At 54.3% G+C, this 26,428-nt stretch overlaps 1 protein-coding gene across 7 annotated transcripts in view; it reads right to left on the bottom strand.

Moving 5' to 3' along the window:
• Positions 1 to 588: 588 nt before the first annotated feature.
• The window catches only part of NISCH (nischarin), a 31,910-nt gene continuing 6,070 nt past the window's right edge, over positions 589 to 26,428 (bottom strand). The window contains exons 4-23 of one of the 7 annotated variants that reach the window (XM_074313063.1): positions 22,176 to 22,224; positions 21,044 to 21,207; positions 20,586 to 20,681; positions 19,186 to 19,281; positions 17,803 to 17,955; positions 17,076 to 17,144; positions 16,389 to 16,574; positions 16,092 to 16,220; positions 14,716 to 14,829; positions 14,280 to 14,391; positions 9,941 to 10,065; positions 9,440 to 9,541; positions 8,778 to 8,818; positions 6,579 to 7,958; positions 5,984 to 6,187; positions 4,169 to 4,517; positions 3,538 to 3,694; positions 2,915 to 3,043; positions 2,215 to 2,376; positions 589 to 1,821 (exon numbers count right to left, since the gene is read on the bottom strand). In XM_074313063.1, coding sequence (XP_074169164.1) covers positions 1,211 to 1,821; positions 2,215 to 2,376; positions 2,915 to 3,043; positions 3,538 to 3,694; positions 4,169 to 4,517; positions 5,984 to 6,187; positions 6,579 to 7,958; positions 8,778 to 8,818; positions 9,440 to 9,541; positions 9,941 to 10,065; positions 14,280 to 14,391; positions 14,716 to 14,829; positions 16,092 to 16,220; positions 16,389 to 16,574; positions 17,076 to 17,144; positions 17,803 to 17,955; positions 19,186 to 19,281; positions 20,586 to 20,681; positions 21,044 to 21,207; positions 22,176 to 22,224 — 4,428 coding nt within the window. In that variant the 3' untranslated portion in view covers positions 589 to 1,210. Of the gene's footprint in view, positions 1,822 to 2,214; positions 2,377 to 2,914; positions 3,044 to 3,537; positions 3,695 to 4,168; positions 4,518 to 5,983; positions 6,188 to 6,578; positions 7,959 to 8,777; positions 8,819 to 9,439; positions 9,542 to 9,940; positions 10,066 to 12,595; positions 13,707 to 14,279; positions 14,392 to 14,715; positions 14,830 to 16,091; positions 16,221 to 16,388; positions 16,575 to 17,075; positions 17,145 to 17,802; positions 17,956 to 19,185; positions 19,282 to 20,585; positions 20,682 to 21,043; positions 21,208 to 22,175; positions 22,225 to 26,428 lie in introns of those variants that run through there. The other 6 variants (XM_019724321.2, XM_019724320.2, XM_074313064.1 and 3 more) reach the window with 6 other exon arrangements.

The following is a 26,428-nucleotide window of genomic DNA, read 5'->3' as shown; positions in this document are numbered from 1 at the left end:
CAGGGTAGAAATGGGTTAAGGGTGGGTACAGGGGCTGGGTCCCAAAGAAATCCCAGACTCACCTCAGTAGGGCTTGCTGAGGCAATACCCATCTCTCAGGACGTTAACAGACACACGTGGGCACGGCCCTCCTCCCCACTATCCACACCTGGGGCCACCTTCCTACAGGCCTTTCCCCTGTGGTCATCTTGGTGAGACCCCCAGACCGCACCCAGACTCTAGGCCTTACCCTCACAATAGGCTGCAGCCTTTGGTGGGGTCGGGCCAGGTGTGACATTCCAGACCTGCAGGAGGTGAAGGGCAGTGAGCCAGTGTGCCAGGCGTGCCCTGAGGAGGCTCACGGCTTAGCCACAGCCCAGCATGACCCGTCCAAAGGCTCTTCACACCTCCCCTATCCCAGGCTCCAGGGCCACCCAAGCAGCATCTGGCCCAGGGAGAGCTGCTCCCTTTACCCTTCATCCCCTCCTTCCTCTCCCCCAATACATCATGTTCCTGCATCTGGAGGGTACCTTCTCTCCCTCAGGCCAACCATGTCCTGGGACAATGCCCTACTGGGACTCCAGCAGCCTTTGAAATAAAAGACCCAGATTGTGTCAAACTCTAGTTTATTGGAATAGAGAAAATAGGCAACAGGAATCACACTTGGTGCTGGCAGCTCTAGGTCCCCTGCCCCTATCCCTCTCCGCCTCAAGGCCTGGGGGACTCCTGCCCCCGACAGGGCTCTCCCACTTGTCTGGACCAGGAGAAGCCTCCACTTTAGAAAACTGCACGGGATGGGAACTTCTGATATGCATTCTGCTGCCAGCTTCGTGATTAGCAGCAACTGCTCACAAGGACGGCAAGACGACAACTTGACATTACGCGTCCTGACGCGTAAAAAAGTGAAGACCTATGACGTCACGTATGAACAACAGTTCTACAACAGGAGACAAGACACTTCTGTGCCCGGCCACGCTGCACCAGGGGCAGGCGACAGAGCCACAGGAGGCTACTGGTACACGGAGGCCCTGGCGGGGCCGACACTTGCACTCCCACAGTTAGAAAGAGCCAACTGAACAAATGTGTTCACATTCTCTGGGAGGACAGTCAAATGAAGGTACCTAAAAGGGGGAAGAAATCATCTTAAAAAGAACAAAGAAACCCTCCTTCCCCGTACTGAGCAGACGTCAGGCTGGACACGTGGGGCAGCAAGGGCTGGCTGCAGCCTGGACTAGCCGGTGAGCTCAACGGGCAGTTCCCGGCCGCATAGGGCCTCCCACTGGCGGGCCAAGAGTGAGATGAGCTTCTCACGGCTCTCGGCGCTGGGGATAAACACCTGCCACTGGACCTCACGGCCCTGGCCCACTCTGGCTAGGCCACCTGGCACCTCCCCGAAGTGGTCCAGGGTGACGTTGCCCATGAGGTCATGGCCCTGCACATCATCAAAGACAAGGGTGAGAGCCTGCGGGTAGGTTTGGTAGCCCATGAGCACACGGTCCAGGTCCCGGACACGGCGGCCATCGTCTAGCCGGTACCGGTCTCTCTGTGGCGGTTCTTTGGCAAACTCGGGCAGCGGGTAGTGGATGAAGTCCTCATCCAGGAGGAAGATCTCGGCACTGGTGAGCAGGAGTGTTTTGGGGCGCAGCATGCCCCTACAGTGCCCAGGTGGCGGCGTGCCCACCTGGAAGGCCTGCACATACAGCAGGATGCTGAGGCCCATTGCCTTCTCTGGGTCGGCCACCTTCTGGGCCACAGTGAACGTCAGGTCCCCGATCTCCTCCTCACTGGGGTAGGTGAACTTAACGCGGCTTGAGTGGATCAGCTCGTAGTTCTCCATCTTCCCTGCAGAGAGAGATGCCCGCTAGGGCTATAGCCTGGAACTGGCCTGTGGTGGGGCTGCTGCAAATGCCAGTAGCCCCAAGCCACCCAGAGATGGCAGCGTGGGCTGCTATCTGCCAGAGGCGGGAGAGAGCACCAAGCCCCCCCCCACAGGTAGAGACCCACTGGCCAGCAGCCCAGAGCAAAGCAGACACGTGAAGTACGTCTGCCAGATGGCTGAGGGTTTGCTGCCATGGAAAAGCCCATGGAAAACCCTAGCTGGCTAAGCAGCACAAGAGAGAAACACTGAGACAGAGGCAGAATCTTGCTCCAGGGCTGCTGCAGCCTTTGGGGTTGGCAAGAAGGCCCATGACGTCAGCCTGGATGGCCTGCCTGCAGCCGGAGCTGGGCGGGTACCTGTGGTCTTGTTTCCGAACTCGGAGTAGAAGTCCCTGTCAACAGGCTCAGGTGAGGGCGTGCGTTCCAGGGAGGAGAGCACGGCCATGAGGTGTTGCAGGAAGCAGTGTGTCAGGTAGCTGTCCCGAGTCAAGCATGTCACGACCTGCACTGGGGAGGAGCCTATGGGAGAAGGGGCTGGTCACGGTTGCAGGCAGCTGCTCCCCTCACCCCGTCCCTGTGCCTGGAGCCATCTCTAGTCTCTTATCAGGTCAGCCTGGACCTGAAGCCCACAGAGCCAGGGCCAGGAAGGCACATGTGGGAAAGCATCACGGGGCCTGAGGAGCCGGCCAGTTCTCAGGCCGGAAGGGCTATGACATTTTTCTGGAAGAGTATATAGAGGCATTAGGGAAAAAGCTTAGCTTTCTCTCTTCAGGAAGTGTGAGTCAGAAACATCCTGCCCTCAGCCCAGGGCCCACTCCGCCTGCCCTCCAGGCACTGCCCGGGACTTCACTGCCTCTGCCTGCCCCCACTCCGGCTCCAAGCCCTGCGGGGTGAGTTCTGCACCCTCAGCAGTTCCTGAAGCTGCTTCCTCCTGCTCTGGTGAATTCACTCTGAGCAGAGAGATAACTGCCTGTGATAATGCACCCACATATGGAAGGTGGAAGCCCACTGGTAACACTGGCCTTCACCTAAAATAGGGCAAAGCAGTGTCACTCACCCGTCAGCCGGAAATACTGGTCAAAAAGCCCAACATTGACTGTCTGCAGGTCGCTGAGTTTTAAAACAAAGCACTGGGAGATGTGGAAGGGACTACTGTTATAGTCAGTGTTCTTCTGATGCCAGAAATCTGTGGAGAAAAAGGGACCAAGGGTGGTGGTGGCTGTGCCTGGCGAGCATGAGCAGACTAGGTGCACAGCTGTGTCCAGCAGGAATGTCCCCACAGCTGGCCTGGCCTGCTAAGGAGCCACCAGCACCCTCTATGCACACAATGCTTCACAGGCAATGAGTCTGGGGTCTGCGCTGCGCATGGCTCAGTGGAGTCACCAGGAGTCTCCCACTGAAGCCCCAGGTGCAGAGTCTGCTCCATCTCTCACCATGGCTAGTTCTCGGGGCTCACCGGGACCTGGCCTGGCACTTTCACATGGGGCCTTAGGTCCTTCAGGACAATGTCATGGGGGTGAAGCTGCTTCACCCCTCCTTCCTCAGACAAGGGGTTCTCAGTCCAGTGCAACTGAGCTGCTGCTGCCTGAGGCCACATAATGGGTTCTAGAGATGGAGCCCAGCCTGTCTCCTCGGGCATGGGCCCTGAGCTCCCGGATGCCAGCAGGCCCTGGTGCCTACCCTGCAGTGGCTCTGAGAAGTAGCGGCGGAGGCCGTCGTGCAGCACGAAGTACACGGCCTTGGTGGAGAGCAGCATGCAGGCAGTCACCTCCAGCCCAGGGGTCTGGTAGAACACCACTGATGACCACATGAGGTGCCTCAGCTCCTCATTTTCCACCTGGACACAAAGGGGCTGGTTTGGGCCTGCAGGAGAACAGGGCCGGGAGGGGCACGCCACCTCTCTTCCAGACTGTACCTGAAAGCAGATCTCTAGGCAGAGCACCCCTGTCAGCCCTACAGCCCTGGTCACATGCCCACAGCCTTGGATGGGGAGATGCAGGAACTTCATTGCATTTTGTCAATGGATTAATAAACTTGGAAGCACACAGGAAGTGAGGGGTGGGAGATGGGTGTACAGTGGGGTCTGCCTGGGGCTCAAGGATAGCAATAGACACAGGGAAAGAAGGTGACAGGACAACTGACCAGGGGAGGGCAGCCCAGGACCTCCCTACCCAGGCCCTCAAAGCTGTGAACGGCTGAAGCTGGGGAAAAGCCAGCACAGGTAAGTCAGAGAACCTGTGCTGACCACAATGCAAGCTCTGCCACCGCCTCCAGGACCAATTGTTTGTTCACACCAGCACCCGGCCTGTACCTCAGCAACGCTGCTGTGGAAGAACTCCACGATGGCGCTCCCACGCAGGCTGGCGATGTGCCGGAGCGATGGGCAGGCGGGCAGGTGCGAGGGGATCTGATTCTCCTCTGAGGTGGACTGGATCAGGTGCTCGCTGGGGTACTGGGCAGGGACCTCAGCTTGTGCCAAAGCCTCTGCTGGGGCTGAGGCCTCTACTGAGGCTGGAGCTGGGGTCTCCTCTGGGGCTGTGGCCTCTGCCCGGGCCAGAGCAGGGACCTCCACTGGGGCCAGGACTGGTGCCTCTGCTGGGGCTGGAGCCGGAGCCGGAGCCTCTGCTGGGGCCTCCTGGGGACGCTGGTCATTGCTGCATCTCCCAATGCCCCGAGAAACACCACATTAACATGGACCCCTATGGAGGTTCATATCCTACACGCAACCACAGAGTATAAGAGGAGCACGTGTACCACACGCCACCTCTGGGGTCCCTTGGGGATTTCATCACCAGGTTCCCTATGGGAAGACAAAATGGCAGAGGAAAAGGCCCTGGCCCTTTCTGTTGGGAGAGAGATGGGCAGGTGGGGGCAAGACAAGCCATCTGACATCCCAGGGCTGGGACAGACACATGTGGCCCATGAACTGAAAACGTATTTTGAGAAGGTGGTAGAGGTGTTAGAAATGCCACTTCAGAGTCCAGAGCACAACTCAGGTGACCAGGGCTGGGACCTGGGCACACACAGAGAGCCAAAAACTCAAAATGCCCCTCAGCCTGCCTTTGCGTCCTCTCTCCCCTCACCCAGCCATCACTCCACGTGGCCACGCTAGGTTTTCACTGGTCTGTTCCAAGCACTAGATCAAATAATGCTCATAACACTTAAAGCTCATGGAGGTTGCGGGGCCCCCCTGCAACCAGCCTACACACCCGTATCCATGCTGAGGGAAGTCCTTTGGACACTGTTCTCTCAACTGGACAGCCCAGCTGTGGAGCAAGATCCCTGTGGCTCTGATTTTGCACTGGGCCACATGCCCCCAACAAGCTTCTGGGCTGTCCACCTACTGTCCTGGGGAAGAGATGCATCTGCGGGGGTGAAGCAGGGCACCTGATTTCTGCATGGACTCCCCACTGTGGGCAGGTTCCAGCCAGGCTTGGGGGTGGCAGAGAAATGGAGACCAGGTGTCACCAACCAAAGCCTCAGCACAGAGGCAGGGAGATGGGGAGACAGCTGTGCAGGGCCACCTCGGGCATAAGCTGTTTTCCAGCTCCTGGAGGCAGCAGGAGTCTCTACATACAGAGGGCATGGGACTTGAGCTGGGCCTGAGAGGGGTACCCAATTCAGCCAATAGGTTGGAAGCCCTCCGGGAACATCAGCTGCAGGGCTGGCTTGGAGAGAGAAGCAGGCCCTGAGAGACGCTGGGGTGAGGACAGGTTCGTCACCGGGACAGAAGAGAAAGAGCTAGACTGTGTCTCAGGGACGGGGTGTGACAAATGAAGGACTTTCTCGCCCAGGTTGGGGAAGCCCCAGCATATGAAGCCAGGGGGCTGTGAAAGGAGACAGGGTCACCCTCGAGGGCACACGGCCTTCGAGCCCCAGGTGGGGGTGAACTGTAGGTGTGACCCTTTCCCCACCACAGGCCCTCTCTACCCACAGTCCCAGGGAGCCATGAGGAAAACCTGGGAAGGGAGCCCAGGGAAAGTCAGGCTCAGGGGGCAGGAGCAGGGGGGAGAAGAGAGTGAGAATGAGTAAGACAGGGCTGCCATTCCTTCCCTGTGTGTGCCTCAGTCTTCCCCCAGAAGAAAAAGAGCTTTACATGAGGTAACCAACCTCCCTGCTCACATACTCAGACCTTGCTGCTCTCAGCCAACAGATTCCTTTGGAAGGGACTCTCCCAATTACATGCAGAGAGGGCCCATCAGCAACCCAGGTCTTTCTGAGAAGGGGTGTGTGGCTCCCCACAGGGTAAGGCTTGGAGCTGGATGTCAGAGGCAGGTGATGGCTGAAGCAGTCCCCCAGGCCACAAAGCCAGCCACGGCACAGTGAGTCCCTGGGGAAAGGGGGCGGTGGGTGATGCTTAGAGGCCATGCCTGGGCCCAGTGGAGCAGAGTGGAGAGAGCCAGGGAAGGTGGGGGCAGACCCTAGGTGGCAGGGTAGTGGGCCAGCCTGTCCTTGTGAAAGGACAGCTTTCTTAGGCCTTTTCTGAAGCCCTGGGAGAGAAGGAGGAGCCCTATGCCAAGCCCAAGGGAGCCAACAACACTCCTGAGAGCGGTCAGGCGCTGAGATCAGCTGAGGAACTGGGCCCACCTTGGACCTATTCACACATGGCAGGTGCTCAGAGATGTGGCCTGGGGTGAGTGGTCTCAGACACAGAGATGTGAACTTCCTGGGCACATACCAGCCCCATGCCCTCAGCCCCAAAAGCCTGTGCTCAGTCTCACCTGGCCCTGCCCTTAGCAGGCTGGCCATCCACGAGGGCCCTCTGGGACTGGCCCCCGGTCAAAGGGGTCTTGGCGATGACCACGGTCTTTAGGTCCTGCAGGGAGGCCCGCAGCTGGTTGTAGATACGCAGGAAGTGAAACTTCTCATGGGGCAGCACGAAGATGGCGGTGACAAAGCGGTAGCCCACGAGCAGCTCCAGCACATGGCCGTCGGCGAATGCGCCCCTGGGCTGGGTGCAGCTACGTGTGGGGTCCAGCAGCACGGTGGAGAGTGGTACGCGGCTCAGCTTGAAGCTGTTGCGGTTGCGACAGTTGTGGGTGCCGCGGTTGGGCATGGGGTTGAAGTCAGCCTTGATGACGTTGAGGTGCTGGGGCGTGAGCAGCAGCCAGTAGGGGATGGCGGCGGACTTGACGGCCTCGGAGGGCGCGCAGCAGGAGCGCCGCACGGCCGAGCACAGCGTGCAGCTGGCCCACTCGATATTGCCCGAGTAGTCCCCCGCGGCCGTCCGCACCATCCGCTTGTCGCTATAGACCAGGTAAACAGGGAAGCAGCCCTGGCTGCGCTCCTGGCAGCCGCCCGCCACCTTGTAGAAGGCCAGCAGCTGGCGGAGGAACTCCTGCAGACTGGTGTGGCTGCCGTAGAGGACCGGGCTGCACAGCATGGCCATGTGCTGCGGCGCGAAGCAGGCGCGCAGGGCCGCGTGGAACTCGTGCAGGTTGGCGGCGTCCGAGATGATGAAGAGCGTGTTCTCGCTGTGCCTCACCTTGAGCACCAGGCACAGCTCGGGCATGAGGAAGCCGAACTCCGTGAGGTCTCCGTGCGGGAAGCAGAAGACAAAGCGCAAGGAGGACAGGATGTGCTGGCTGCTGCCCCGGGACTCCTGGTGCGGGATCTCGAAGACAGCGATGCCGAAGTCGGTGAGCACGAGGCAGGCGGCGAACTGGCGGATGCTGGCCTGCACGTGGATCAGGAAGCACCAGAGCACCTTGAGGATGCGGATGTGCTCCAGCAGGAAGTCCTCGTCCGCTCCCAGGGCCCACTCCAGGGCCAGGCGCTCCTCCTCAGCGTCCTCCTCCTCCGCCCGGCCGCCCTCCTCCTCTTCCTCCGTGTCTGGGGGCCCCATTTCGAAGTAGCGGTTCTCAGCGACATCCTCGTCGTCCTCATCCTCGTCGTCCTCGCCATGCCCGCCCCCCTCCTCCCGCTGGTTGGCAGCCTCGATCCAGGCAGGCAGCTGTCGCTCGATGGCCTGCCGGATGAGTGTGCTGAGGCGCTGGATGAAGTCCTGGTTGGTGGCTGTGTAGCCGATGCAGGTGAAGGGCAGGAAGATGATCTGACCCGACCCAGGCACCACCTGCACCTCGGGCTCTGCGTGCTCCCCACTGTGAGAGGAGAAGCCAGGTCAGTAACACGCTGGGCTGGGACATCCCGCCTGCCAAGTCCGGGGCCTGCTGCTACACCCTGGTTCCCAGGAACCAATTCATGGGTCTCCCAGGCCTCCTAAACAGCCAAGTCTATTCCTAGGACAAGCGCCCGGGTGGGGAGCCAAGGTGCCAGAAGGCTGGGGTGGCCAGTTTCACCAAGGCCACATGTCCAGCGCTCTGATGACAGGTGTCTAGCAGTCCTGCCCACACCACACAGGTTCCCCCAACAAAAGCATCACAGTCATTCAGACGCTGCCCCAAGATAACGAGTGCTCGAGGGCATGAACTCACTTGTTGGCAACAGTTCCCTTGAGGGGCACCCATGGGAGGGGGGTTCTTGGGACCTTCACACCTAAATTCAAGCTCTGCTTGCCCACTACTGCCCTTGTGAAAAAGTGTGTTACAGGAGGCTGGGAAACCTCCTGTCAGAGTGACCCTCCAAAGGGTCAGAGTGAACACTTCGGGTTTTAGGGGCACCCCATCCAGTCTTTTTTTTTTTTAAACAGCTCTTTAAGAATGGAACAATCATTCTTAGTCATAGGCTGTGGACCAAACCAGCCCTGATCCGCTGACCCCTAGTGTAGGATAACATGTGTCAGGCAGAGTTTAGGGATTAGAATTTGGAAGCAGACCAGAGCCCATCTCATCGGTTTATTTAAAGGAAGATAGTTCTAGAGGACTTCTGTGAACAGATTTTTAACAAACTCCATCTGGTTACCACTAGCCCACAGCTGAGTGTGCAGAAAGCTCAGAATGCCTTCTTAAGCTCCTCCCTACCTTGCACCGCCAACAGCTCCTGGCATGTCATCGGAAGGTGCCTGAGAGAGAAGGAAACGCAGTCAGCCCCACCTGCTGCAGCCATTCCTTGGCATCTACCAGGTGTTGGAACCTGAGCCTGGCACCCCACCCTCTCCCTCACTGCCCTACAGGAAGTTCCTCACCATCCCACGCTCTACTCCGGAGACTCTGGGGCCTTGAGGCAGAGACCCCCCATTATCCCGCCAGTGCATGGCAGGGTTGGTTCCCACCCGTATCTGTCTGCCCCCAGCCCACACTCCTAACCGTGGGCCAGGCCCTCTTGCCAATCTGCAGCTCATTTTGTGCCTCTGGGTCTGGCATCTGAGTGTTCCCTGTGCCACTCCAGAGGGTCCACATGGCCAGTCTACCAACTTGGTAACTGGCTAGTAGAGGAAACAAGGAACAGTGACTGCACAGCACCTGGCAAGGCCCTCCCAATGGTCTCTGGGTAATGGGGAAGACTTAGGGAGCCTCCTTCCTACTGTATGATTCCGGGCGGGTGGGTGAAGGGGTGAGTGCTGGGACAGGATGAGGGCTTGGCATACTGTCCAGGGTCACACGGCCATAAGACAGAGACGGGGCTGGAGGGAGGCCCAGGTACCAAGCACACTCCCCACGCACATGGCAGATGAGCCACTCACATCACACTTGCCTTCCTCCTCTCTTCCCAGGACACATGAAGAAGCTCCAGAACCCTCAGCAGCAGCCACAGTGAATGTGCCGGAGTCACACTGTGTCCCAAACTACCAGGGTGACATGTAGGAATGGGCAGAATGGCTCAGGGGTGTCAGGCAGCAGGGGAGAAACTCTTCCTGATGGATTTGAAACCCAAACAAGCCCCGCCACCCCTCCCACCTTCTGAATTGCTTTCCCCAGGGGAGTCCGATCACATGGGCTAATGGTCATCTGGCTTTGTCCCCCAGGGCCCAGTGAGAGACAACTGCCTGTTCCCACTGGGACAGGGAGAAGAGGGGAGAAATGGAGACGGAGGCTGAACACAGACCCTTAATCACAAAGCAGAGTACAGCAAGCACTGGCAACAGCTGCCACAACTCTGGCCAGGCCGTCTCCTACTTCCATCAGCCTCAGACAAGAGTTGGCACAGAGGTAAGCAATTCCCAGAAGCAGGAGGCAGGCATTACCTGTCCCGCAGGAATGGACTCCAAGGAATCAGAGCATCCCCGGGCAATGGGCTGGTCCTCGGGAGTGAGACTGTCGGTGGACGAGAGGCTGCTGGCCAGGGCCTCCTCTTGCACAAACATGATTCCTAGAGACCAGGGGCAGGCGGGTGGGACAGCGGGGCAGGGAGAGCAGCCATTCAACAAATGGGGCTGGGCCCTTGAGATATCAGCATGGCCAGGGGCTAGTCAGACCCCCAAATATAGCCACATGGATACAGAACAAAATGGTAAAACTGAAATCTTAAAATAACTTGAAGAACAAATGACGGCTTATCTAATCTCAGGGTAGAGAGAGAGTTTCTGAGCCTAAATCCAAAGGAAGAAATTCAAGTGTGACTACATAAAAACTAAATATAAGTAAAAAAAAAAAAAAAATCCTAAAATAAAATCAAATGAAATGAGAAAAAAGTACTTGCAATATTTGACAAACACTTGTATCTTTAATCTATAAAAAGCTGTTACAGATGACAAAAATGGGAGAAAGTTAGAAATCCCATTAGGAGACTGCAAAGAAAGAAGACATTCCACAGAAGAATGGCCAATGGATGGAACGTGAAACAATGCTCACCCTCACAGGTAATCACAGAAGGGCGAGTTGGAGTAAGACACTAGTTTTGTCTCTCACTTTGGCAAAGGTCAGATTGACTGTGTGGCTTGGACCTGGCCTAACTGGGCAGAGGCGGGCAGGGGGTACAAGCTGGCCCACCCAATGGGAGAGCAGTTTGGCAATATGTCCCTCAAGAGCCTTAAACGTGTTCACTCCTGGAGCCTCTTCCCAGCTAAGTGACTGATAAAGCCGCACCCCATGATATGACACCTCCGCAGCTTCAGACACACAAGGGCACACCACTACAAGGACAACCCATGCCCAGCACCTGTGGCCTGCTGCCCACAGGACACACCCACTGACCCCCCCCCCCCCCTCAAGGTAACCCCTCATGGACAGCATAAACTGACGCATGCACCCTGGAAACACATGGTGTTTTGAAATCCTGCTGAGGCCGTTCTAAGAATACAGCATGTCTGGGCCCATTAGTTCACTCCAGACGTTTCCTAGACTGCTGGAGGGTCAAGTGTTTTTTTAACGTTTTCCTAAGTGCAGCCAGTTGGATGAACACTGAGCATCAACTCGTTGTTTCACAAAAATCTGGAGGCGCCCAGTGTGTGCCTCCACAGCCTGACTTTACCCCTGGTCACCATGGTTCAATGAAATGACTCCGAGCCCTCAGAGCCACAGAGGTCAAAGACCCTTGTCCAGCTCATCTGCTGCCTGAGGACAGGACAACTCATGGAGCCCAGGTCCTCTGCCTATAGGCTAGGCAGGCCCATGGCCCAAGCCCGACTCCCCTGCCCCCAAGCAAAGCAGCAGCAGCCCTGAACAGGCAAGCAACGTGACAGGCAGAGCTCTGCATGAAGCGCACTGTTCTCTCATACAACCCAGCCCCACCCTCTTCCCTCACATGCTCAGATCCTCCTCATCCTCTAGGGTTCCCCTCACACGCCTCCACTGCAAAGCCCTCTCTGCTCTAGACGTACCTCTCTCTCTACAAAAATGCTCCCAAATCCTCTTACCCTGTTCTCCCTTGGGCTCAGCTCCCCAAGGTCCTCAGGGGCACTCTCCTGGTCATCTTGACCCCCCCATAAGGCCATGGGAGAGGGAAGCCCTTATTGGTCAGGTCTGATGAGCAAGGAGCAGTGCTGTCCTTCCCCAGCATTAGCTCATGCACACCTCTTACTATTTACCACAGTTCATCGAATCTAAGATGCGTAGATGTGGTGTCATCTTGGTCTTAGCAGGTGTCCACGGAAGTTTTTCACACGACTCCATCACGAATACCAGCTGGCTGACAGCAACTATGAGACGCCACTGACTGAAAGACGCATCTCAATTTCAGAGAAGTCACAAGGTGGAAATGTGTGCATCTTAGAATTGATGAAGTAGAATGTGTACACTTTACAGTTGAGGAAACAGCTTCAGAGAGGCTACGAGTTGCCTGAGGGAACATGGCCAAGGAAGATGGGATGCGAAAGCTGACTGACCCCAGGTGCCTGCTCCGAACCCCTCTCTACGGCTCCTGAGCTCCGCGCCCTGCCTAGAGAATCAACCCTGGCGTTTTGTACGTTAGCCCACGTTGGTCAATCCTCCATGGCACCAACAAGCTGGCTAACAGCTCCCGAGATGACCAGAGGGGGGTGTTTCTGGACAGCGCCTCCTCAGGCAGGCCCCTGAGCACCCAGTTTATTCACAAGTATGCTTATTTCTAGACAATCAGGCTGGGAGCAAAGCCGCTTCCCCATAGGAGAAACTCTTGCCCATTCAGACAAGATCCAGCAGCACACAGCTGAACACAGACATCTGTGGATTCCTCCATTTAGTGAGACAAAAAGCAACATTTTCTTGCCATTACCCCCCCCCACCCCCCCGCCCCAGCCCTTTCTGGAGCCAAGGAAATGAGGATGGGGATAACCTCTCTGCTTCCTTCCTGGACTACAGTTTGTACAAATAAGTGGTCAGAAAGGGCCACTCAGAGGATGGGCCAGGGGACATCAGGAGAGGGCTCAGATGGGGGCCCGAACTCTTGTTTCTCACAAAAAGGAAAAAGATGTGCACACACAGACATCCACTGCAGTTTTATTTATAAGAGGTGCAAATCTGGAGACAACGTCTAAATGTCCAGCAGCTGGGAAAGGAGAACAGACTACAGTGAGCCACTCAGTGGAATGTCCCCAGGAATGGGGGGCAGTAAGGAAGGGGCGCTGAGGCCTGGGCCTGTCTCGTACAGAGGCTTCACCACCAAAGGGGGCGCTGCCTGCAGCTGCGGCCAGGGGGCAGATGCCTCACTCCCCCACCCGTCGTCCGCTCGTTCCCAGCTCGCTCTCCGCTCGCTTGCTCAGTCACACACTCATTCATCAACCCTACAAATGCTGACTGAGAACTGGCTGGTCCCTGGCCTCGAGGACCAGTCGCATCTCCCTGTCCCCTAGGGCCCTAGTGGAGCGGTGTCTCTGCAGTGCTGTGACTGGGTAGCATGGGGCTGTGAGGCACAAAGAGGGCTTTGACCCCAAGGCAGGCGAGGGGGTCAGGGAAGCATCTTCAGTGACACAACACCCCCCCGCACCTTTTATATATAAAAATAAACCCAGAATTTCTCAGTCAAGTGTTACAAAAGCAAGCTGACAATCACTCTGGCACCTAACATCACCGTCTGTTCTCATGAGCGCTCTCTCACATCTCACCGGGTGACCTTGGTGCACTGCCCTGCCGCAAGCTTTCACTTAAACCCAAGCACTTCTCCCTTGGTCCTACCCACGTTTCCTCTCTCTGATGTGATGGCCACAGAATACTTTACACCACAGCTTAATCACCTTCTCATCCTCTGACGTCTGTCACATCCCCGGCATTGCTAGCACAAATAACGCTGCAGTGAGCATTTCATGTCCCCTTCCCGTTATCTTATCCCACCAGGATAAAATCCCAACCAGTAGGGTTACCAGGTCAAGGGGTGGGAACGTTTTTCTGGCTCTTGAAACATAAGGTCAAACTGTTTTCCCAAGACCTCACACCAAATTCTGCGTCTCCAGGAGCCCGGGTGGGCGGGCGGCGTTCCTTCCTGTGTGACCCGAGCCTCGGCTCCACTCGGGACGGCACACCCTCCCCTCTTCCGTGGGGGCCAGGCCAGCAGACACTCTCATGGGACCTGCTTCACTCACTCATCTCCGAGGATGCCTGGGTTCAGAGGTGAAAGCCCTTTGAAAATGCTAAGACAGTGGGCAGGTGAAAGGGACTGGTCTTCCATGGGTCCATGGACAGCCTGTCAGGGCCCCACAAATAGAGTTTGGGGCTGAGCCAAGGAGAAAAAGTGATGATAAAAGAAAGCTCCCCATGCAGGGATCAGGGTGGCCAGCTCAGGAAAGTAACAGTCCTGGTCCCCATTAATAAGGCGCCAATCCGCCCACAGTGCCTGTAGGGAAGTAGGGTTCTTATAAGCCAGCAGCCCCGAGCCTGTCCAAAGAGCGCTTCAGGCCCCATTAGATACCCTATGGTACCCTAAAGGAATTGGATGTGGGTGTCAGAGCAAGGGGGGGTCCTCACTAAGCAAACAACAGAGCTGAAATCAGGCCAGGCACCCCCACCATGTGACACCCTGAGAGGAGCTGGCCTGCAGACAGCACTGCACCCTCCCTGTATCTGAACCCTGCAGGGAGCAGGTGCCAGCATCTCCCCACAACCCCAGCCCAGCCAGGGAGCCCAGCAGGGCCTGTGTGGCTCTGGTCGGCAGAAAGCTACATACATGATTACCTTGGTTGGAGAGGATGGGCTGGGGCAGGGAGGCAGATGTGGGAGCCACGGTGGGAGGGGAGCTGCTGGGTCTGATGCAGGGGGCAGGTGAGAGCCGGCAATCCTCACTGACCTAGGAAGAGTGCTTGAGTCAGCCCGGGAGAGAAGGTTCAGGAAGAACAGAACTTGACAAGCCAGGGATGAGGAGAAACTCAAAGGTTCTCACAAACATCGATGATGGCGAAACTGGTCTCATCTAATCCTCAGCAACCCCGTGTGGCAAGTACTATCACCGTTCCCATCTTACAAATGAGAACAGAGGGGGTGTGACTTGCCCAAGGTTATGCAGCCAGGAGTCGATGGCCCTGAACACTCCCACAGCCCAGTTCCACTGCGAGCCCGCCCGCTCCTTCCTCAGCTGGCTCTGTACCGCCACTCTTCCCACACAAAGGCCCACCTTCTTCTCGGGGTTGTTCAGCTTGGACTTGACCTCCTTGGCTTTCTGAATCGCTTTTAGCACTTCCACGGTGTCCAGCTCCTTCTCTGTGGTCACTGTGTTGTCCAGGCAGACCTACAGAGCCCAGAAATGGCTATCAGCCTAGGGGCTGGCAAGCATGGTGGGAGCAGAATGGCAGGAGCCTTGCCAAAGTGTGGGCCAGGCCCTGTGAGGCTCAGGCCCCTGGGAGGTGATTTCCTCACCACCTACAGAAGTGACCCAGGAGCTCCTGAGAGCTGCCCATGGAGGTCCCACACTACCCAGTCTGTCTCTGGGAGTCGCTGTCCAAAAAGGTGAGGCGGGGTACAGAGTCCACTGAGGTGGCCTCTTGGGTGGCTGGGATTGGGGGAAAGCAGTGACTTGAACAAAGCCCCCAATTACGGCGGAACTCAGATCAGCAAAGTGCATAGGGAAGGAATTCTGGGCCGGGGGGCAGGGAGGGCAAAAGCATGGGAGCAGGCACCCCTATCTGCAAATGCAGGAGGGGTTGTGGGCTGGCGGGAAGTGTGGGACAGGCAGTGCAGTCAAACAAGGGAAGGTCCCAAGGGCCTGGAGCTGGGAAGGAGGAGATGTCACCCTGTGAACATTGTCTTGGTGACAATGTAGAAGGGGCACTTGGGGCCGAAAAGAGATGGTGGGTTTGGGGTTGGGGGTAGGATGAGGGAAGAATGCAGACTTCTAGGTATCTTCCGGCCTGGGACTGGGAGAATGGGGGAAGGGCCTGCTTGGAGCTGAGGTGACAGGTGAACCTGGCTAAGGATCTGTTTGGTTGGCATGGTGGCAGGTGGCCAGACACACTCAGCAGGCAGCAAATATTGGGCTGGGTTACCCTGGCAAAGATGGGCACACTCTTGGGTTTGTTGCCAGACTATGGCCAGTTGTCCAGGAAATGTGATTATTTTAAGTATCTTATTTCTGGCCCTTGCCTTCAATCATCAATATTATTTTTTAACCAGCTGAAGACAGTCCCTCCACACTCAGTCTGCGCCTGTTCGTTCGCGGGGAGCCCTCCTGGCCTGAAGCTCTGACAGAGGTGACGCCAGGGAAGCCCTCTGGGGAACGATGGTGGCCAGTGGTCACTGACAGGAGGGGCTGCAGGAGGGGTGAGAGGGCTTTTTCCTGGGGAGGCAGCAGACTTCCCAGAACCGAAAGGCCCTTCAGGGTGAGGACATTTTTCTGAAGCAGGCGAGGGTACAACGGTGGCTCTCAGCCCCGGCTCTGCCTGTGAAGACGCAGCCTCCGTCTAAAATGTCTCCTGGACGGAGCTAGCCCACCCCACCCCACCCCACCCCACCCCACCCCACCCCACCCCACCCCACCCCACCCTGGCAGCCTACCTCCGAGGCCCGCTCTCCAAATTGAGCCAGCACCTTGGTCCGGTAGTCGGGGATGATGCTCAGCGGGTTGCTCAGCAGGAGCAGGTGCTCCAGGCACGGGAGGCTGCCTATGCTCCTGACCTCCGCCATCTGCAAAGCACGAATTCCATTCCCATCCCTTCTTCTAACACTTCGGCAACATGACAACACCTCTGATGGCCTCTTGTGGATGAGAGGAAACTTACCATTCTTCTTTAACATGATAAACACTGAGGCAGTCATCCCAGAACCCCGAGAGCCACTGGAGACACAGCTCACCTGCTCGATTTTGTTGTTACTGAGATCCAGGTTGACCAGGGAGTAGAGCTTGTGTAGGCCACTCAGACTTTCCAGGAGGTTCCCCGCCAGGTTCAGAGTCTTGATGTTCCCCAGTTTGGTGTGAACCCCTTTCAAGGAGGAGAGCTTGTTGTAAGACAGGTCCAGGTGCACGAGGTTGTACAGGTGCTGTGGCAACAAGAACAGGGGAAAGTGGTTCAGGTCAACGCTCCAAAGAAAGGGGACTAACACTGGTATGATGGGCCATCCAACCTAAAATGACCAGTTCCACAGGTCTGCTCCATTCCCTGCACATGCCACTGCCCAGTGCCACCCCCTGCAGAGGCAGCAGAGCCCACAGGATAGGCCTGAGCTTTGAAAACGAGGCTGTCCATCCTCATGATGGAAGTGCGTCATCTTCACCTCTGCTCTATTTCTATTTACGTATCTTTTCTAATTTTGGGGGAACTACTGCAACCATCACTAAGTGCATCGCTGGGACCCCAAAGGGACAGCAGCTGCTCCTGCCCCTACAAACCTCTGGTGCACCAGACACCTTCCGAGTGCCTGTGAGAGAAAACTCCAGGGTCTGGCCAAACTGCCAAGGCTGCATCAGCCATCAGCCTTCTGAACTCGCCCGGACCTTGTAAGAAGCCCACAGGTGGCGCTGGTTCCAAATATATTAATTACCTGCAGGTTGTCCACAAGTAACACTCCATTGTGACTCAGGTCCAGGAACTCAATCTTTGGAATCAGTTTCTTGGGGGGAGAAAAGGACAACATCCAACATTACTCGAGGAGGTTGGACCCTACGTGACGCCTGCGCATGGTGGACAGACACCCTGGGACTCCTCCAACCATGGACTACTTGGGTGGCTGTCTCTGCAGGGCCATTGATGTGACACATCCCAGTGCTCCCCCGCGCCCCCCGGCAGCACATACAGGAACATATAGGGGCTCCAGTGATGAGCATGTCTCCGCTTTTACAGTGCACACGGCTTATGAAAATGACAAATGGCAAGGTCCCAGAAAAGGAAGCTGTCCGTCCTGCTTCTCCCACCCTACCCACTGAGAAGCACAAATACAGGAATCACACTCCTATTGCCCAAATGCCACCTGGATGTCACTCTTACATAGGCACGTCTAGAATCTGTGGATTTTCCCAGTCCATTTCTTAGAAGTAAATTTCATCAGTCAGTTTTTATATCAAATGTACATATAACTAATATGCCTCATTTGGTTCTAAGTACTACCTATTTTAAATAATCCCTAAAATTTTAAAGTTAACTTAAAAGTTATAGGCAATGCACAGAACGCGGGTTTTCTGTGGCCCTTCCAGAAAAAGCCAAGTTAAATACCCAACCTCAGGGTTCGGTCAGGCTAGAGAAGCCCCTGGCGCCAGCTGCTGAGCGCGTACCACAGACTCGTCAATCTCAGAGATGCTGTTGTGACTCAGGTCCAGTGTGGTCAGTGCTTGCCATGTGGGGATGACGGCAGTCACAGGGCCTTCCAGGGCTGTGCCTTCTGGCTCCCACTCATCAAATTCCGAGGCTTCAGGAATGAGGACTTCCTGTGTAAGAACATCTGTTGAGCTCCACACTTGGGCCCTCACGCAACACTCACTAGGAACGCAACCACTGCAAAATTTCAGGAAGGGCTTGAGCATATTTAGTATGTGGAAGTGAACTTGCATTAAAATTGAGCTTTGGTTCATATGTCTTTAAATGATTGTGAAATAACTCAAAAGCTTAGTAACATGACAGTTACTTGGAACATGTTCTGGCCCTGCTTCAGGAACAAATGCTTTCCAAGCCCTCAGGGGCCTTTTTCTATACGGTGACGGCTTTTCTGGCTTAATCTCAGAGGCTAAAGGTCAGTATTCATAGCATTTCCTGGCAACTGTGCTTTCAAAGCTGGCACTGTGGTCTCCACTGTGGACAGCAGGCCCTTTTAACCATTACTCCACAGGGCTCAAATCCAACACGCTGAGACAAGGGCAGCAGCACGGAACACAGGGCCCCCTCTAGGGGAGGAAGGCGAGCCCCCGCATTTTGACTTTCCATGCACACAAGACCTCCCCTTCCTCAATGGATCGTTTTGGGTCCCATAAGCCAGGCAGCAGGGAGTGCCTCAGGCTCTCTGAAACCCTTTGCTCTCAACACAAGTCTCCTTTTTTAAGCCAGTCAGCCTCAAATTTTACCAACCCCAAATCTTGATCAGACAGTTTGTCGTAAAGGAGCCACAATTCTTTTTTCTGGAAAATAATTTTAACATTACTAAGATGCAATCTATGAAAAGGGAAAAAGAAACCTCTTACATTCACAACTGGAATATTTCTATTCATATATAAACAACAAGGCCTAACATATCCCCAACTCACCTGTTTCCTTCAAGTCCACGAAAAACAAGACACACACGAGTGCTAAGCCAGGGCTTTTTAAGCTTAGAGAAACATTTATATCAATTTGTCTAATAAACGTCCTGCCACTTACCACTGCTTAATAATTTGTTTATCAAAAACCAGTGACTTTTTTTCAGAGGCAGACAGAGTGGGGGATCCAGCTCCTCAAAATATCCTGTTTAACTGTGTGATTTTTGACGAAGATGTGGACTAAAGCGTTCTAGGGGCTGCTAAGTGCTGGGAGGTCCTGCATGAATGTGCAGCTGCCCAGGCCCAGGACAAGGTCCAGCTTCTGATTTCTGATAGACAACGGCAGTGCTCACACCCACCCTAAGGTGGTGGGGACCACAGCACAGGCTCCTCTGCAGAGTCCCCAGGCAGGAAACGGGTGGCGCTCACCTTCATCGAGGTTGCTGAGAAGCGGATGCTCATCGTGGCTAAGGTGGGCTTCGATGCGACCAGCCCCTGGATGTGCCTGGCGTCACAGTGACTTATCTGGAACAAGGAAGAGCCATGTCTCAGTAACGGCACGGTCGCTCCATCAGCAGGCCTGGGAAGTGGGTTTTCGTCACCCACACAGAAAAGGAGCACAACCATTGGTGAATCCAAATCTTTAGAGACAGGAGGTGAGTCAAACCCTAAGTCTTTCTTTTTCCCAGTTTTTAAGTGCTGATGAAACAGTCTCTATAGTATCTGGTAAGACTCACAATGAACCATGAACTCCATTTTCTCTGTAAGGGTATTTGGGGCTTGGCAGGTACACTGAAGTGTAGGCCTCAGAGACCAGAGCTCAGAGCAGTGGGCCCTCGGGCTCACCCCACCCACCTCTCCGGCCTCCACTGTCCTGAGTGAGGAGGGGGTGTGTGTGCAAGCCACCTGCTCGAGTGCCACATACCACAGACCAGTGGTGGAGCCTCAGCCTGCCGAGCCAGCACAAGGCTAGGCACTCCTCCAACTTGCCAGGCCTCCCTCGGCACACAACACAAGTGCCCACCCAGGGACACGGTCCTCCAGGTCTCTGAGACAAGCACAGAAGGTTGCAGACGAAATAGTCCAACGGGTGGCAGGGGCTCTGGAGTCAGGCTTGGCTGAATTAATTGTTCAGTTCTGGCCAAACCTCCTTACTTCCCTAAGCCTCAGTTTTTTCAGTTGTAAAGTGGAAATAAAAGTACCCGCTTCACAGGACTGTAAGGAAGGGTCCATTAAGGAGTGTACATCAGACACGGGGCACAGGGCTGAACACGCTGAAGAAACAGATGCTTTAATACATTTTTTGTTATTTGTTACTGAGTCCCCTTTCATTTTAAGAATGGTAACAAAATTGGCATCGTGAACCCAGGAGTTTAGCAGGAAGCAATGCCAAGTATTTCTTGCTAGGTGTGGGCATGCCAGGGGACAGAGAACGCTCAGAGCCCTCTGCTGACCTGCCTTGGGAAACAGACTTGGAACTGGCTCTGCCTGACCCTCACGATGACCTCCTAGCACTTCAACTCAAACAACAAGGAGGCCCAGAAGGAGCTGGGCACTGGTGCTCTGTCCTGTCCCAATGCTGCCCATGCCAGGGACAGGGACACGCCGACTAGCCAAGTGCAGCACAGGCCCCCCTTTCTCTGCCTTCTGGCGGGCTTTACTTACCTGAATGGAGTCTGCCACACACTGACGAACAGGAAAATAACAGTGCCTTCCAATTAAGTCCAGACACTTTACATCAAAAACACTCCCTGGCCACACAGTCACAGGTAAGATGACGCCTGTGCAGGGCTCAGCCCTGCCTGCACTCCGGGGACCCTGGGCCTTACCTCCACCTGATGAAGAGACTTGAATATTGACAAATCAAAAGGCAGGAGCTGCTCCTGAATGTTGCTGGTCCCGAAAGGTCCTTCTGTGCCAGAAACCTGCAGCCACAGGTACAGCTTGCATTAGGGATGCTGCCATCACCACACCCCACGCATGTTCACAGGGCAGTGCTGCAGCTACTGCCACATCTGACTTGAAGTTCTGCCTGGCTATGGGAGGCAGAGTAGGCATGCACCCCGCTCACCACGTCCACGATCAACAAAGCAGCCTAAAGCGGAGGTTCAAAGCCAGGGCCATTGGGTCACGACTGCCCCCTGGTGCTCATAGCCAGCAGCACAGCGCCAAGAACACCAAAGGATGGCCCATAGAGCCTCCTTCAACACCATGCCAGCCAGTGAGCTATTAGGCTCCACACGGGTGTATGCCCACCATGCCCACAACTGAGCTGCTGCCGTTTTACCTTAAGGTACTTAAGGCGACAGGTGAAGTCCAGGATGTGCCCAAGGTCAGTCTTGGCGTCCCCGCTGGCACACGTGGGCTTTCCCTGCTGCAGCTGCTGGGTGACCGCATAGAGCTGCAGGGGCCCGATGACAAAGACCTCGCCGGCCCCCAGGAGCTGTTCTCCTGCAACAGCCACGCCCTGCAGGGTCAGCCTTCAGCCCTAGCCCTGCCCCCATCATGCGGTCAGGGTGTCTGCCCACCTGGCTAACGATTAACAAGCACTTGGCAAACACCCGTTAAGTGCACTGCATGGTGTCAGGACGAAGGCACAGTCCTGAGCACACAGGAGATGCTGCCCTTCTGAGCTTACGGGGGCACAGGGCACACCCAGGACATGTGATTACAAAGGAAGGAAGGACTATGGGAAGGTGGGCTGGGGAGCGTCCCTGAGGTGAGGCTCAGTCAAAGTCTGAGGCATTGAGCCAAGATGAAGCTGATGCCAGGCAGCACTGTGAGCAACAGACTCACGCTGCAAACCTCCAAGGTGCAGATGTCCTTAGTGAGGTGCAGCCGAAGACGCCAGCGCAGTGTAGGCCCTGAGAGCAGGCAGGCTTTCTGAGCCAGACAGACTGGCACCTGGTCCTCGCTCTGCTCCTTCCAGCCATGTACCCTCAAGCAGGTTACTGGGCCTCTCATCCTCAGTGTGCTCGTCTGCACCCCCTGGGCTGGACCACAGGCAGCACACATCACATGTGAGCTGTTACCATGCTCTCTGACAGGGCCATAAGCCAAGCTCAGCTTCCGTTTGCCATCTGAACCCTCAGGTAAGGACAAACCAGATCCAAGAGGGCAGGATGCCACCCACCTTCCAGAACTCCACCACAGGGCTTTGGACCAAATCCTGAGCTTGGCGTTGGCTCCCGACACAGGCACAGGGAAGGACCACAGCTCCTCACACCTGGCTACCTAAAGGGCAGGGCCGCCAGCACACTTGGCTGTGGACCAGGTCCAGGGACTTGGGCAACCCAGGAACGTGGGCCCTGGCTAGGACTTACTTGGCACAGACCAACAGAAGTTCTGTGCCACGCTGGACACCTAAATAGGGCTGGGCAAGTTGCACCCAGTATTTTGAGGACCCCCTGGCCACATACCTTTTTCAAAGAGCTCCTCGGCCAGTGCTGCAGTGATGCCATTTATTTCCTACAGAGAAAACAAAACCCAGTTAGGAGTCCACCTGACCTAGTCACCAGGACACACACTCCCTATCTACCCTCTTGGCCATTGCAAGGCCAGCTCTCCAGACAGTTACACAAAATAAAGGAGAGAGTAAACCTGGAATGAATCAAGGTGCTTAGAAAGGGAGACTAAATATGCCCAGTTACACAGACATTTGAAGTGTCTCCTCAAAAGCAGAACAGAAACAAGACTAATGCTGCTACTTCATGGCACTGGCCGAGAAGGAGGCTCGGTAGGCTGGCAAAGCTTGGCTGTGTCAAGCACTGGCCAGGAAGCCAGCAGCTCCCCAAACTGGCCCTGGGAGAGTGTAGGAGAGGGCACGGTGAGAGGAAGTCCTGTTTCTTCTGGAAGAGGGGCTCCCACGACCCTTGTGGGATAAAAGACCTCCCAAAGCCAATCTTCCCTGACAGTGACCATTTCTACTTTCTTTCATGTTCCAAAAGTGTCTTCTTAGGAAAGAGTGAGCACTTGCTCTCTTCCTGTGCTTATCCTTTCAAGCCTTGTACCAGGACTACTTGGCCCCAGGGTCATGAAGAAGAAGCAGGAAAGGATTTCCTTTTAGAATGTGATGAAGGAGGCATGACAGGGACAAGCCTTTGTTCGGTCACATCAACAGCTAACGTGCTGGGGTTTTAATTCATGCCAGGCAATGGCCTGAGTATTCCCTATGGGGTGGCCTGTTCAATCCCTCCAACACCCTGTGCGAGGAAGACATTGTTTTGAACCCTGTTTTACAGATGAGCAAACCGAGGTGAGAGGTGCTGTAACTCCAATTCTACATGGCTAGAAACTAGCAAAACCACACTCCCAAGCACTTGGCCTTGAAGCCTCTCTACACAACCAATTGCCTCACCGCTTTAGTGGTGTAATTGTGGGGTTGGCAGGGCCCCTAAGCCCTCAGACCCACATCGTGCAGGTACGAATTTTAACTAATTGACAAATGGCAGCCAATAGGCCTTTTCGTAAACAGGTCCAGATGGAGGCAGCACAATTGCCTTCATCACTCACAGCAACATCTCTGCCACCAGGACATGTAATTCATATGTATATGGGATTTGAAAGGCGCCAGGTAGCAGGAGACCTTTGTTTGTCTCTTTCTGATCTTTTATAACATAATGGATATTTTAAAGGTTGTTTATGTGCTGCAAATATCTTCTCCCTGTGTATGCCTTTTAACCTTTGTTCACGGCAGTTTTCCTAACAGAGACAGTTTTTCATTTTTATGTTGTTTAATCTGTGATTCTTTTCCTTTGAGACTTCTGGGTCCTCTTTCCCCACCGTAAGATCATACAAATCTTCTTATTTTTTCTTTTATTACTTTATGGTATCTTTTTAAAAATGTGTTTATTTCCTTAATCTGTTTGAAATCTAGTGTACAGATAGCATGAGGATAACTCCCAGCCTCCCCACAAATGGACGAAAAGCCACAGAGAAACAAATGAGCAAACAGCCCCAGCAGTAAGGGTCTCAGGGTCTGGCAAGGTGCAGGCCAGGATGTGAAAGGGCCGTCAGCAGGACGGAGCGGCTCGGGGCAGCAGCGTGCCAGCTAGCGAGCTCTGTCAGTGCACACGAGTTCTACTTCAGTCTCTTGTAACAACTTAAACTCAATTCCATTATCCTTGGCTGCTGTGAAGAACTGAAGATTAGGAAGAGCTCGGAAAGATCCAAAGGCTCATTTTCCTACCAACAGTTTTGAGAACCAAACCCTCTCCCCAAATCTGTTAGAATCGCCTGGAGAGCCTTGAGAAGTAGCAGTCCTGAGCTTCCGCCCCTCCTCCCTGTGTTAGTCATCGTGAGGGTCCTAGAGGTCTCCCCTGGGAAAAGGACTCCCTGCCCACCGTCAATATCTAATAACCCCCACTCTCAAGATTATATTTCTTCAGGCAGCTGGTGTCAACACCAGTCCTGCTAAGGAGACAGGGGTGGAATTTCCGACAGTGAGAACCAAGGGCTCACGCTAAGCAGACGGCATGTTTTAAAAAGCAAACTGAGCAATCTAAAAAGCAAACTGTGTAACACTTTCTCTCTCTACTCTTTGGGGCACAGGAAGTGCAGGCTGCTGCAACACTATCTACTTAGTTCCCTAGGCTGACCTTCACCTTGGGAAACTCTTGACTCAGACAGGAATGAAGAAGTGCCTCAAGCTCTCAAATACAGAGCACTGCCTCCTCAGAGGAACTCCGCATCCTCAGAGTATCCTGGTTACACTGTGGCCTCGTGTGCACAGCAAAGGTGTGCAGTCAGGTCTCCCCCTTCCCCCCTCCCAGCAGGAAGAGACGGGGGGGGGGGGGGGGGGGGGAGGCGCCTCGGGGGCCCTCAGTCTAAGCTGCTGCAGATATTGCCAGGTGGTCACCTGAAGGGACAGGTGACTCCCCATACATCCCATCCAACCTGTGCTACAGGGACGTGAAGGTGCTTTAGGGTACCACAAATGTCTGAATTATTTTTTAAAAGACATTCTTTATACTTCAAGTACCATTCTGACTGAGCATATGCGTGCACGCAGAGCCCCACAACCAAGTGCACCCCACAAAACCCACGCTAGCACTCAATGCATAACCCCAGGCCAGCCCGATGTCTCTGCTTGGCACACACTAGGCACAGAGTTCTGGTCAGCAGGGCATTCAGGAGGGACTCAGTTACACAGCACTGTGTGGTTCACATAAAGATGCTCCGCATGTGTGTCCCTAACTTCCATTTCCTGTTTGTGAGGAGGCATCCTAGCAGGAGTCAGGTATATTATGTGCCATGCAACCTTAAGTACAAATTCCCCACTGAGGGATTCAAGCCTAAACTTGAACTAAACAGAGCTACAAGACTGTAAATTGCAAAGAAATCTGTTACCATTTATAGCCTCAGTACATTGCAACTAAAACAAATGACCATGTGGATGCTAAGACTAATGTGGAGATGGTAACAGTTCCATCATTGCTCCTGACTTCTAATTTCAAAAAGCGTCTTTGTTCTAGCCAACTGGCTTTAAAATAAGAAAATGATATAAATGCTACCTTGGAAGAGAACTGAGGGCCTTTCCTTACCAGGACAGCCAGCACTGGCTGGCATCTGGTGTGCCTCGCCATGGGCCATCTCTCTTCCACTCTCTTTACCCTCACTTTTCTGTCTTCTAAATCCTCAAGGGCCAGGGTCATCACTCTCCAGCTCACAAAAGGAACTGGGACACAAAGGTTAGAATGTCTGACTTGGAATAAAACTGTTGGGAAGCAGCAGTGCTGAGATAAACTTGGCTCTGCCTGTCTCCCAAGTCCACAGGTAGACAGCCTACCCCAAAATGGGGTGCTGGAATTCTCCCTGTGATTCCACTTCACTGAATTTGAAAACCTCTGCTCTAGGGCTTGTGGGAGGAAGCCTACAACTGAGGGTCCAGGAGTATGGGGACACAGCCATCTGAAGAGAGACAGCACCGCAATAGGCCCAGTGCCCTCTCTCTGCAACCCGGAGTTACACGGACCCCCAGATTCCCCATCTCAAGAGTTGGCTGGGAAAGGAGTGCTTTCTTTCTTTGCCATTAAAATCCATATTGCAAAAGAATGAAGTTGGACCCCTTCGTCACACCATATACAACTTAAAATGAATCAAAGACCTAGAAGTAAGAGCCAAGACTATAAAATTCTTAGAAGAAAATGGTTGTAAATCTTTATGAACTTGATTTAGGCAAGATATGACACCAAAAACACAAGTGACCAAAGGAAAAAATAGATAAAATGAACTTCACCAAGATGTAAAACTTTTGTGTTTCACAGGACACTATCAAGAAAATGAAAAGACAGTCCACAAACACAATGGGAGAAAATATCTACATTATCACGTTTCTGAGAAGGGTCCAATATCCAAAATATATAAAGAACTCCTACAACTCAACAACAAAAAGACAAGTAACCTAATTTTTAAAAGTGCAAAGGATTTGAATAAATTTCTCCAAAGACATGCAAATGACAATAAGCATGTGAAAGGGGGCTCAGCCTCCTTAGTCATCAGGGAAATGCAAATCCAACCCACAGTGAGATACAACTTCACACCCTCTTCCATGGCTCTCAGAAAGATGGACAGAAACAAGTGTTCGCAAAGATTTGGGGCAATAACGTATAATTGCTGGTGGGAATGTAAAATGGTGCAGCTGCTATGGAAAAAAATTCAGCAATTGTTCAAA

Source organism: Rhinolophus sinicus, linkage group LG10 (genome assembly GCF_036562045.2).
Source record: "Rhinolophus sinicus isolate RSC01 linkage group LG10, ASM3656204v1, whole genome shotgun sequence".
In the NCBI taxonomy this organism is placed as follows: Eukaryota; Metazoa; Chordata; class Mammalia; order Chiroptera; family Rhinolophidae; genus Rhinolophus; species Rhinolophus sinicus.
The sequence above is the reverse complement of the archived record's forward strand: the minus strand, read 5'-3'. Positions and strand labels throughout refer to the sequence as shown.